A 12787-nucleotide genomic window follows, 5' to 3' on the forward strand; every position below is an offset into this window, starting at 1 on the left:
GCTGAGGAAGTCCGAGCACAAGCACCCTATAGAGTCTTAAAGAAGTCCTTAACATCACATAAAGTCTTAATCAGTATAGTATAGTCATAGGATTTGTCTGTTTTAGTGCATTTTTAGCCTGCATGACTGTGTTTGTCTTTGTTAGTGTGATTGTCTGGAACAAGAGTTGTGGTTGTTGTGTGTGACCTGTTTGTATATATTAAGTGTTTTTGTGTGCATGCGTTTGTGCATTATCCTGGTTTAGTGTCTACAGGCTGGAGGGAGGAATGGTATGAAGCTGCGTTCTCACGTCAACGACAGAGAACCCACCTGTGTGTGTGTGTCGCTGCTGCGTGTGTGTTACAAATGTGTAATAACATGCTGCAGAGTCTTAATAAACTATAAGCAAGTGACTGTGTGGATTTAATGAGACATCACATCACCTTATGTCACTGTAACTACATTTTTATTGACAAGACTGAATCTAATGGATTTGATCATATGAAAAATAGCCAAGACATTAGTTCCTCTTGCATCTGTGCAACTTTATACAACTTTGTAGGGCAACTTTACCAGTGGCAACCCGTAAAAGAAACCATCATTATGAATTACAAATAAACAAAGTACTGTGTGTTGAGCAGCCTGCAAATCATTTCTTGGATACATTAAGAGCCCCAGGTTCCTTTTTAACTAAACCATCGCTGTACAACGAGAACAAAAGACACCTATCACATACATCAACATGGAATTTATTTTCATTTTTAGTTTCAGATGAACGTTTCGCATCTTATACAAAATCATTAGAAAACGCCTGACGTTCCAAAACCCCGCGGCTAATCCTCGTTTCACCAGCTTCAGACATTGGTGGGGAATCAGGCAGCGCTCCTAGACGTCCATCAATCCAACTGTCACCCACAGTTTGCTCAATGGCCCACTGTCATTACACTGTCCTCCCCCCCCGACAATATGACGCAGTGATATCTCGCCACATTTACGTAATATGTACAGAGTATAGATACTGCAGGGCGAGGAGTGAGAGGAGAGAGCGTCCCTGATCTGCTGACTGACTTTAACCCTCACCACCACCCAAATATCTGATGAATGGGACACAGTAGCACATAAACACCACCATGCACAGTTCCTTTATACACATGACACATCATTGGTTATGTTTGGTTAAGTAGATAACAAAAAAAAAACATCATTAATACCAGATTTTGAAATCAAACCAATGACTGCAGGCCTGAGGAGGGCAGGGGACGGAGGAGGGTTCATGGAGCCTCTGTTCAAGTGGAAGTGAGCGTGGGTCAGGTGGAGGCTTAACTGTTTTGCTAATATGCATGTCCGGCAAACACAAACAAATGAGGTCTCAGCATGAGCATGAGCACGTACACACACAGTCACACACACACCTCTGCCTCATTGCCAAAAGCTTCAAAATCAACATTGAGGGTAAATTTGATGACAAAGTCGTCTCATTGTGGCACAGCGCGTGGAGAGCAGACCTTACATTCTGTGCGATTTCAGCAAATGATGACACCTACTGGATCGTAGGACACGAAGCAATTTATTACATAGATAATTATGTAGTAGATCGGTCATACATGCCTGCATCTCTGACACAAACGTTCACATTCTATCTCGAGTCGCAAGACTTTCACAACAGCTGGCTTTGAACCTCTTACAGTACGACTTGGGACCACTATTTAGGAGCCACGGCCACGTGACAATCATTTTTGGCTACGACAGGCCAAAGTAGAACAAATATACCAAGCTTTAGAGGTAAGAAAAGATAGTACACACCTTTGATTAAGATCCAGCAACTGAAAATAGGTTTTTATTAAGCCAATTCAAAGAGGATCCCCCCTCCTCCTCTTAAGACAGAAAAAAAAAACTATGATAGTGGGGCAGAGAGGCACTTACACAATCACTTTAGTTTTACACAGTGCTTGTATCTGTGTGTGTCTTCTTAACGCGGAGACACGGCTACATTATTTTTGATCAAATATCCAATACACGCACACACAGACACTCGTTTTCACATTGGAGCATGATTTAGCAGTTGGCACGTGTACATGCAAAGCTTCAGTTCGGCCTGCACAGGCAGAACTGAGGGGTGGGGGTGGGTGGGGCTGGGGGGGATAAGGAGGAGGATGCAGTTGAGGAAGGACGGGAGAAAAAGGTAAACATGGATTTTTAACAGATGAACGCACAGACAGACCAACAGACAGGCTCTTGAGCGTTTAAAAACACTCGTTCTCCCTCGGATTTGTTGCCCCCCTCCCCCCAGCCCACCCCCTTGTGTCATATGTTCATAGCAGCACCAGAGGAGCCCTCTGATTGGTGGGTGCGGCCATGCGGAAAAAAAAAAGTCAGTCAGTTTCAAGGATGAGTGGCGGCTGCTCGTTCTCTTCCTCTAAGCGCAACTCATTGAGGTCGTCTTCTAGGCCCGCCCCTCCCACGGCACCTTGCTCTTCACAGTAACCTAGGAGACCACAGGTCAAAGGTCAGTAACTGAAATAATAATAATAAAAATAAAAAAAAAATAAAAAAAAATTTGCTTATGACATCCATTTTGTGTCACAACTTCCTGAAACCAGTGTGACCTCACTATGATGACATGTCGGAGCTTTTCCACATGTAGCATCTTTTTAGGGTCAGTCCACCACAACAAACGTGGTGTTCTGTCCACACAGAGACAGCGTTTTAGGAGCCCTGAAACTGTATTTTTTGTGAAAATCTCAAAACGCCGGTCTCGTGTTTCCGTGGAGACAGAGAAAACGCTACTTTAGGAAGACTATGACATCATATTCCCAGCTCTCTCTTGCGCTGTCATTCATTGTCTTGTGTTGTGAATATTGTTTGACAGCGCTACCAAAACTATTGTCAATGAAAAGCAACTAAAGTCAGTCTGAAAAGACGCTAGATATCGCGAGGACATGTCCCGTCTTTAGAGATTTCACACACGGGGTGAACAAAAAGTGTATTTCGACTTGAACAATTGTCTCCGCCCGCAGTAAATACAGTAAGATGTATCTCACTTGTACGGCAGAATTATTTTACACTGTGCAATAGAGAATGACTTGACGTGCATCTGTGGCAACCTGCCTGTTTTTCTGGGCAAATCCATGCCGTACTGAATACGATTTCTTGAAGACTTTTCATTTTTTTGTTGACAGCATTAATGAATTCAGTGAAGCTGCAGCAACTTTACTGTCTTATCAGCAGCTCCTAGGTTTTGGTTGCCTGGTAACGATGTACAGGACAGGAGGGGTAACCTCAGAAGTGTCTTGTTTAAGAATACATGAGAATGGCCCCTAATGCTTTTGCTTTACAAGTACTAACTCATTTCTAATTTGTAATTATTTGGAACTTATTTGCCATCATTAAAAAAAAAAGAAAGAATAGTAAACAAAACATAAATGATATATTCATTATGTTACATTATGAATATAAGGGATATTAAAAAACTGTAAGGAAATTGAAGTGATTAATATGTGACTTGCCTTTAGTGACAGCAGCACTGTATGTTTGGGCCACAAGTGGGCGATCATGTGACCCCTGCTCAAGGATCTCATTGGGTGCTTCAGTACTGCCGTCTAACCTGAGGTCAAGAGCAGAGCAGTCCAAGATTGTGGGTGGGGAGAGGGTGTAAAGGTGTAATAATTACAGCAGATCATTGACGTTATTAAAAATGCAGAGGATAAAACACTCAGTTGCAGCTTCCTTTCGTTTTCAGCTTTCGCTATCATTACTATAACAGACATGCCGGTGGTCATATCAGCTGTAACTAATTAACTTAACGACAGACTGTTTTCAGTTTGTGAGTCTCTGCAAACCTAACGTCTAGTCACACCGGACATCTGCCCGAGTGTGTGGGTTTGCGTGTGTGTTACCTGTGCTGCTTCATGAGAGTACATTCCCCTCCCTCTTGTGGATCCAGGTTGTACAGATACAGGTAACCATCAGCCGCTGCCACCAACAACCGGGGAATCTTCTGAATCCTGATCTCAAAGAAAAAAAACTCACATCAGAAACAAGATAAGACTACTTCATGAACACAAACAATGCAACAGTATTTGTATGCTGCGTCTTTCACCTGGAAACAGGCCCCGTCTAGCAATACTATCAGACCCGACTGACGGGGTGAATACCAGCGGCAGCATACGTGTGGGCAACAAGTGTTTATCCCATTAAACTGGTGAACGACCAGGTTTTTTCAGCAGTAGAATTCATGTGTTTAGCATCTAAAGGCCTTGATTTAGAAAATGGATAAACTTGTAGAAAATTAACACAAGTGCGTTTGACCACATGTGGCCAAGGCTCTCGTCTGGCACTCACACAGCTAAGGCGCAGATGTTCTTGTGTCCACAGAAGGGCAGACGTACAGTGGCGAACGCTCGTCCTTGAGTGAACATCTCTGTGACCTGGGAAGGCAGGTACGTGGTAGACGCCATCAGGACCTTACCCAGGTATCCTCCCCAAGTCGTGGGCTCCTCCGCAGGCCTACACACAAAAAAACACAGACCGAGATCACGTGAGAGGCCTGTGATTTTCATGTTTAACATGCAAAAGGTATTAAGTTGGGTGAATCAAACACCAGTCCACCATAAAATGACACAGATGGGGAAAATACGTACACATACTTCTCCTTCTGTGTTTCTAATTTGAAGATATGGACCGTCTCTGTGTTGCTGGAGGCCGACAGGTACAGGCCTTCCATACTGAACGCCAGGGAACAAATGCTGACACACCTGAGGAGACATTGCACAGCAGGTGATAAGTTAGCACAGATACACAATCAAACGGGTCCATCACAGTAAAACTGCTTAGATTCTACCTCTTGACTCCTCGCCGAAACTCAAAGAGCTTCTGTCCCTCTGGAATCGAGAAGACACGAATGACTGTGCCCTAAGAGGAAGTAAGAGGATGACGTTACACAAAGGATGACAACAAAAGAGGCAGAAACAAGGAACTGTGTTTAACCCAGACGGAAAAAGTAAGTAACACATATATGCCACATAATGAATTGAGAATAAACTCCACTTAAATGCACAGTATGGGATTTCTGCCATTTCTGCCACTTAGCAATCGAAACAAAAGGCAACATATATGCTAATGTTTCATATGGTTAGTTGGAGCAGAGAAAGTAATAACCTTGAACAGAATCATGGATTTAAAGAGTATCAGAAACAAAATAAAAGTGTTGTAATGTGAGTTCATGTAAGAACACAGCAGGACAAACACCGAAGGATCCACGGTGAGCGAATATGTGCTCACTCCCCCACGTTTGAGCCAGACTACACATCCCCAAGAGATTCTCCTGCTGTTGTGAACGCACCTCAGCTGTCTGTACATGTGAATCCAAACTCTGGATGCAAATCTCTCAGATAATACCCACAGGTAACAAAGTTAACTGTACGGCGACTGTCGTACCTTCTCTGAGGCTGTGGCTAGTTTGGTTCCACTGGCATCGAAAGCCAGAGCTGCTAATGGGCTGTCGTGGGCTGGAATCATGTTAGCCGCGCGCTGTAACACAGATGAACACAGTAGTGTTACTACAGGAAGACATATTACATAATATCTGACGGATCAGATAATAAACACGCATTTAATAAGATATTAAAAACAGAAATAGCTTCGCAACGGTTGTGTTTACATACCAGGTTGACAGTGTCAAACACCTGAACTTCTCCTATTGTGGCACTGCCTGGGTAGGCCAGGTAACAGTTGTCATTGCTGATGGAAAGGGCACACAATCCTAGAGAATATGGAATATAAATATATATACACAAACAGAAACGGTTAGATAAAACCGACCACCACAGCACGACCACAAAGGTTCATAACAGCAGTGATAGATTTCAGCCTTCAGGGCAGCAGCAGCAGTCAGAACAGATAAAGTGAAGAGGAGGCTGTGAAACTACTGTCGACTAGAAATAAACTAACAAAGAAATTATGAGAACACATACTGTGCCAGGAAACACCTGTGTTTCAGTGCATTTTCACCTTATTGATACAAAAATAGATCTATTTAGGGTGTCATTGTTCCATTCCATTCCATTCCATTGAAGGGGTGAATGGATGAATAGATACATTTGTTTATAAACGATATGTTTAGATAACAACAGCTATTGCTCGGACTCACCTGAGGGATTGGGGGGAGTTTCTCTGATCGTGTGCAACACTTTCATGTCTCGGATGTTGTGAATGTACAGCGACTCCTCCAGACACACTATCAGCCTCTGCAGGGGGAAATAATATAACATCAACATTTATTTGCACTGATCTTCAACAGTTGTTAACATGTGTTAATAAGCAGTTTGATGAAGATGAGACTGCATCGCACCTGTCTGTTGAGCTTTACAGCCAGTATGGTGTTGGAATAGGAGTAGTTGCAGATCTCTGTTCCCTTCTTGAAGTGGCAGACTTTGAGCTTCCTGGGAGCCTTGAGGCTGACGATGGCCACCAGGCTGCTGGAGAACAAACGCTCCACAATGCACACATCCTCTGTGTCTGCTGCAAACACACACACACACAGGAAAGGAAATAACATATTAGTTGCTTTCATCTTAGTAGTCACTATTAACAGGTGGTTCTTAAAGCTAGTTCACAGAGATGAACTATGTGTTCCTCTGTGCATGGAGATGTTGCCAAAGTGTGTACTTTAAAAGGTTTGCTTTACTAAAATACTAATCATTAATTTGCATAACAGCATTTAACATGAAAATATAATACACACGGTGGTAAAATGCAGTACATATGTACTTCACAGAAAGAAGATGATAAATACAACCAGTGTTCCTGCAGGATAGACAAAAGGTACAGGCAAACTCACCAGTGATGGTAATGGGTTAAGGATGCTACATTACTGCATGTGAATCTAATAATAAGGCCATAATGGAAGAGGGTAACAAACGTCATTAATATTTCAAATAACAACAATCCTCTAATGGTGCTGCACAGCATTCATTAAGCACAATAACTCACAAAAAGCATAACTAAGCAATAACATTATGGAGTAGTGATGCAACTATGTTATCAAGTAGGTTAGTATCTCTGGATTTGATGCACTTTTGACTTACTACATTCATATATCTGCTCTAACTTGTCCACTGAAGACAGGGAGAAAAACTTGTATCCAGACTTGGTGCCAACAGCCAAGGACCTGTAAACATGAAGAAAATGGACACCAAGGGCATTGATTAAGTATAACATCACTGAGATATCATACAGACAAACAAAAATACTGCCATTAAAAGCCTTTGTTACATCTAATAGCTTGTCTGGATATGAAGTAGAGACGTCTGTAATTAAATTCTTCCGAATTAAAATGACGTTATGCTTATCCAGAGTAGTTAGAACTTGAAGGTAACTCCATCTAGGGATGGCGTGATATCACTTTTTTTGTGAAGGATACTGATACCACAAACTTGAGTATCTGCTGATACTGATATCAGTCGGAACCTTTTAGACCATGAAGCTGTTAACGACACATTTGTGTCATTTTTAAGCTATTTTATAGGAAATAATTCTCCAATAAACAACACAAATAAACAGCCCACAACACGACTCAGATCAAATACTGACAGATTGGCAAACGTTCACCCCATGTCCCCATGCCCCATAGAGTGGTATCGTGAGTAAATGTAGATATCTTAAACTGTTATTACTATTATTATTATTATTAGATGGAGTTAAATTGTAGACATCTAAACCCGGAATTGTGATTAGTCATTATTTAGTTGCAGATATGTAATGACTCAAATGGAAAAAGTGACATCATTTAACTAGGGAAGGATAACGTTGTTGTTGTGGATATGTAAAATGACAATTGTCTAAAGGAAAATGTCACTTTTACAAAGAGTAAATGATTTTAAGATAATTACAGTAGCAGACTAGTACTTAAATTGGAAAACGGCCTGCTTAAGTCACCGACAAATTCATCTTAAAAACCGCACCGTGTAAAAGGTAAATAAATAACTGTGTTATTGAAGTCAAACAAACTATATGTTACACCACTTAAATGGTCTCTAATAGTCTAGCTACTTTAGCAACACAACCCGATAGCGCCTGGTCTTTAAACCACACTCGCTTTAAAACTTCACCTCACTCCATACACGGTTAATATTTCAACCGTGACAAATGTTCACAGTCACTGCCGACAAAGTTACATGACACCTAACCTACATGTGTGTAGCAGCTAAAGTTAGCCTCGCACCACACATCATCTCGTTAGCTAGAAGGCTATACGTGTTTATGAGTGGTTAACTGACACATATGTGACTATTCTGTTCGCTAACTGATGTCGGTGTGTTTTTGTAGCTTCTTCTCCCGTGACAAACCACGGACTGGCTTTTCGTGACACCGCGTCTGTCAGTCAGTGAGACCCCGGTACGAGAGTCCTGACTGAGCTAGCTACCGTTAGTTAGCTTGAAAACACAGGCCATCGGATCCCCCAGACCCCTCTCTCGCTCTCTCCCTCCCCGGCCCTGCCTTACGTGTTATCCTGGTTAAAGTTGGCGAAGAGGAGCTGGCTGCCGCCAGCGTCCCCGCTCTGACTGGCCAGGTTCATGGGCTCGACACCATGGAAGTATAAAGGCCCGGTGGAAAGCGCAGCAGGCGGACGGGGTTAGCGACTGCGAAGAGGGCCAGACGTGCGAAGCTTCACGGCACCATATCTGTTCCCCGGCCCTGCTTCTTCTGCTTCTTCTGCTGCTGCTGCTGCTGCTGTAGTGATTGTTGTTGTTTTTTTTTTCACACAGGCTGCTCGTCTCCTCTACTGCACATGCTCCGAGGACGCAACGATGAGGCACCTTTAAAGAGACAGGACAGTTTTTCTTTACGCAGGAAGAATAAACCACCAACACAGACAGCGTACTCTCACATACAAATAACCGTTTACAGTGTTTCTGGTTGTAATGTGTCGACGCACAGAGCAAACAGGCGCTACGGTGGCTGTGCACATCAACTGTACACTGTACTTTAATGATTTACAACAGCGCCCTCCACTGTCGATATCTGCAAACAACACATACAATGGAAAACATGATACTTACACGGTGTCCGTGTTTAAAAACGAAAGATATGGTTTGCAGAGTAGGTTATGTGTTTAACTTATAGGTCTATTTGATAATTTAACGTCATATCAAGCTATACTACTTCCAATTCCATATTACCTGTGTCATTTAAAAAAAGATGACACTTTCGTCCTTTGATTTACAACAGTTAATGGACACAGTCATCCTCCATAGGCCTTGTTGTTTATGCAGTATACAGAGAGGGTCAACAGGTGAAGAGGGAGGTCAGTTTGATGGAGAACTTTGAACTGGGATGAGACTGAGGATGAGACTGAGGATGAGAAGAACTGTGATTAAAGACAAGCAAACTTCGAACAGTGATTAAAAAGAAAAAAAGGATTGTCCTACTGTCTGTTTGTCTGTCGGTCAAAGTCATCAGAGGCAAAAGTCCAGACATCACCAAAGGAGTGCAACCCACTTTGACATCAAAGTGCAGTTTAAATTTTTTTTATTCACAGCTTCACAGATGATGAAGGGGAGCGCAATCCCATCACCCCATTTATTAATTCAAGACACGTCTTGTCTGTGGGTTAGGGTCATTCAGCTTCTACCACTTTATCCTCCATGTGAGGGTCACCTGGGGCGGGCTGGTACCAATCCAAGTTGACATAGGGTGAAAGGCTGGCTACACCCTGGACCATCACATGGGACACAGAGACAAACACCAATCTACTCTCACACTCAGACCTACAGTCAATTTGCTTAATCCTCAAAATCTGCATGTTTTTTGGACTGTGGGAGGAAACCAGAGAACCCACATGGAGAACATGCAAACCATATGCAGAAAGGCCCTTAGTTGTTCTGACCAGGACATGAACCTGGGTCTTCTTGCTACAAAGGCAAAGGGTGCCTCAAAACTCAAAAGATGTTTTGTTTGTCCATTGTGGGCTACCATAAAAACAAGGTGGTCCAATCTGTGGAGCTGACCCAAGTCCTGATGTAAATATAAAAGGCTCTACCTCAGGATAGAACAAAAGGAGGATACACTGTCACATTACTCGATGTATTGTACATGAAAAAAAACAATTTTTTTCATTTACACATGTTATTACTCGAGATAATGAGGGTCATCGGCTGTAAAATGGCCACAGTGTCCTTATCTGTGCCTCCACTGTGGAATCCACTGTTGTAATCTGACGCTGTCAATATGTTGTTGTCCTCTGGATCAGAGCGGTGCTTTCAGGGACTGCGGAGGTCTGTCGGCACGGGCAAAGGTCCAACACGCTGTGTACTCCACGGCCTTTGGGTTTACACAGCTTCCAAACAAACATGGTGGGACAAAGAGACAGAGGTGAGGTTTGCGGAATTAGATAGCAGGGCTGCAAATGTAGCTTTGATAATAGACACTGGATATAATGTAACTCACCAGAGGTAAACAAACTGGCTTTATGTGTTTGAATTGATCAACAAGTGGCCTCTAAACCACATTCCTTATTAGATATGATACACAGTCAATTCTACACACACATACACAGTGGAAAAAAAACAAAACAATGAATGGAAAATTAAATATTGTCCAACACTAACAGTGAACACCAGAGACCCTTTAGTGTCTGTGCAGCAGCAGCTGTGTGAAACAACACAGATACATTATGCAAACACGCAGACGTCCAAATGACTTTTGCGCTTCCAACAAAACATGTTACACATTTACCTCTGCTGTGGCCGAGTGTCAAGATAACATCCAAAAACATTGGTGATAGTGACCAGATGAGCATGTTTGTCCAGGTCGTAGGACACTCTGAGGACATTTTGACTTGTCACCTTAAAAGGGCTGACATGGCTTTAAGACCTGGATAAGAAAAAACAAACAACAGATTTGATAATAGGCAACAGAATAATTAAAAATGAAGACATTGAAATAAAATAAAGGAAAATACCTTCCTTGTGTTGAGACTTTTTTTTTCCCATGTGAGAGGAATGTTTGTAATAAACTTGGACTGAGTCAGATTGTATAACTTACAAATACCAACTCCTTATTTCCTGACATTGGGAAATAAACAAAAATCTATATCTGGTATAGAAACTCTGTTTCTACAGAAGTTTGAAGGTAGACTTTCTATAAAAAACAATGCAGCAAAAAGCAGTCAGATATTAATCAAGCATAAACATTCAACCACTAAAAGTCATTTTTTTCTGTTCAGGAATGCAACTATATAACTATAAAAACATCTTAATAATAAAAGAAATTCCCAGTTTTTAAGTCAAACGTTAAATTAAAAAATTCACACAACAAAAACAGTTATATTTTAGCATTAATTAACATTACAATTATAAGTTTGGTTAAAGAACTTTCATTAACAATGAAACATACAGTAAAATAATATATATATATATATATATATATATATATATATATATATGGTTTAAAACATTTGTTAATCACTGTAAAAGTTACCATTGATGCAGACGCTTATATTGGAATTTTGTAGTTAGAATTAGCCATTTTTGCACACGCAACAAATAGTGATAGTAAATCTGACATTGCATTTAAACCATCGTTATTTATTGCACAAGTTACAACAGAGTTGTAGACACAGATCTGTGAGTGTTGAGTGTCCACGTCTGTCTCCTGACAAACATGCACAAACTGAGTATGAAGGAGGAGAATCGGACGATGATGACTATTGAGTCGCTCGTGTCTTGTATACAGTGAGAATGCATGGGCAAACTACGGTGGCCCTGAGGTGCAAAACACAAACGCAAATCGCAAAACGCAAAACGCAAAACGCAAAAAGCAAAAAGCAAAAAGCAAAAAGCAAAAAGCAAAAAGCAAAAAGCAAAAAGCAAATCACAAATCACAAAACACAAAACACAAATCACAAACGCAAAACAGAAAACACAAACGCAAATCACAAACGCAAAACACAAACACAATTCACAAAACAAATGCATAGCAAAAACACAAACGCAAATCACAAAACACAATAGCAAAACAAAAAACACAAACGCAATTCACAAAACAAACGCATAGCAAAAACACAAACGCAAATCACAAAACACAAATGCAAAACAAAAAACACAAACGCACTTCACAAAACAAATGCAAATGCAATTCAAAAACACAAATACAAAAGCAGAAAACAAACAAGAACTAAGTTTTTTGTTGTGTTTTGTTATTTGCGTTTGTGTTTTGCACCTCAGGGCCACCATAGCAAACATTGCACTTGCAAAAAAACAAAAAACAAATATGACCCAGTGGGGAACTTCACTCAGGCATGTTTTCAGTGAAAAAAGTGAAAATCTTTTCTTTGGTTTAACTTCATTAACAATTTTATTTTGCTGTTGTCTTTTTTAAAACTTTTCCTAGTTTGTATGTGTGTTACTTGTGGCCTCTCCCTGTCTAATGACTCCAACACAACTCTCCTTCACTGAACTTTCCATTGTGCTCCATGAATTCTTGAGCAACATGTATGTTCACGTCACTGCTACCACGGTCGTTTGGAAACGTGCACAGTGGGCAGGGAGGGGCTGCTGTTTACTGCTGCTGCTGCTGCTGCTGCTGTGTTATCATCAGCCAGGAGAGGAGAAAGAAAAGGGGGTGGAGAGGAGAGGAGGTGAGGAGAGGAGGGGTTACAAGCCCAGTCCCGCGGAACATCCTGCAAACACATCTGAGACTCGTAACCAAACTCTCCACTCTTTCTCCTCAGTGTCGCGCGCACACCTCTGCTCCATCGCACGACTCTTTTGTTTGACCTCCTGAAAAAGTCCCAAACTCTTTGGGTGAA

At 41.5% G+C, this 12787-nt stretch overlaps 1 protein-coding gene across 2 annotated transcripts; it reads right to left on the reverse strand.

Moving 5' to 3' along the window:
* Positions 1–512: 512 nt before the first annotated feature.
* On the reverse strand, positions 513–8708 carry wipi2 (WD repeat domain, phosphoinositide interacting 2). 2 transcript variants are annotated; one of them, XM_083896354.1, is made up of 12 exons: positions 8481–8708; positions 7065–7147; positions 6329–6498; positions 6128–6224; positions 5643–5740; positions 5416–5508; positions 4820–4890; positions 4626–4733; positions 4321–4485; positions 3876–3983; positions 3486–3583; positions 513–2464 (listed from the first exon to the last, which is right to left on the reverse strand). In XM_083896354.1, exons 1-12 carry the CDS (start codon positions 8552–8554, stop codon positions 2352–2354), a joined length of 1278 nt encoding a protein of 425 aa, XP_083752480.1. In that variant the 5' UTR covers positions 8555–8708; the 3' UTR covers positions 513–2351. The 2 variants fall into 2 exon arrangements, with proteins under 2 accessions (XP_083752480.1, XP_083752479.1); XM_083896353.1 differs by having other exon boundaries at positions 4620–4733.
* Positions 8709–12787: the final 4079 nt, after the last annotated feature.

Source organism: Microchirus variegatus (genome assembly GCF_963457635.1).
Source record: "Microchirus variegatus genome assembly, chromosome: 10".
Taxonomy (NCBI): domain Eukaryota; kingdom Metazoa; phylum Chordata; class Actinopteri; order Pleuronectiformes; family Soleidae; genus Microchirus; species Microchirus variegatus.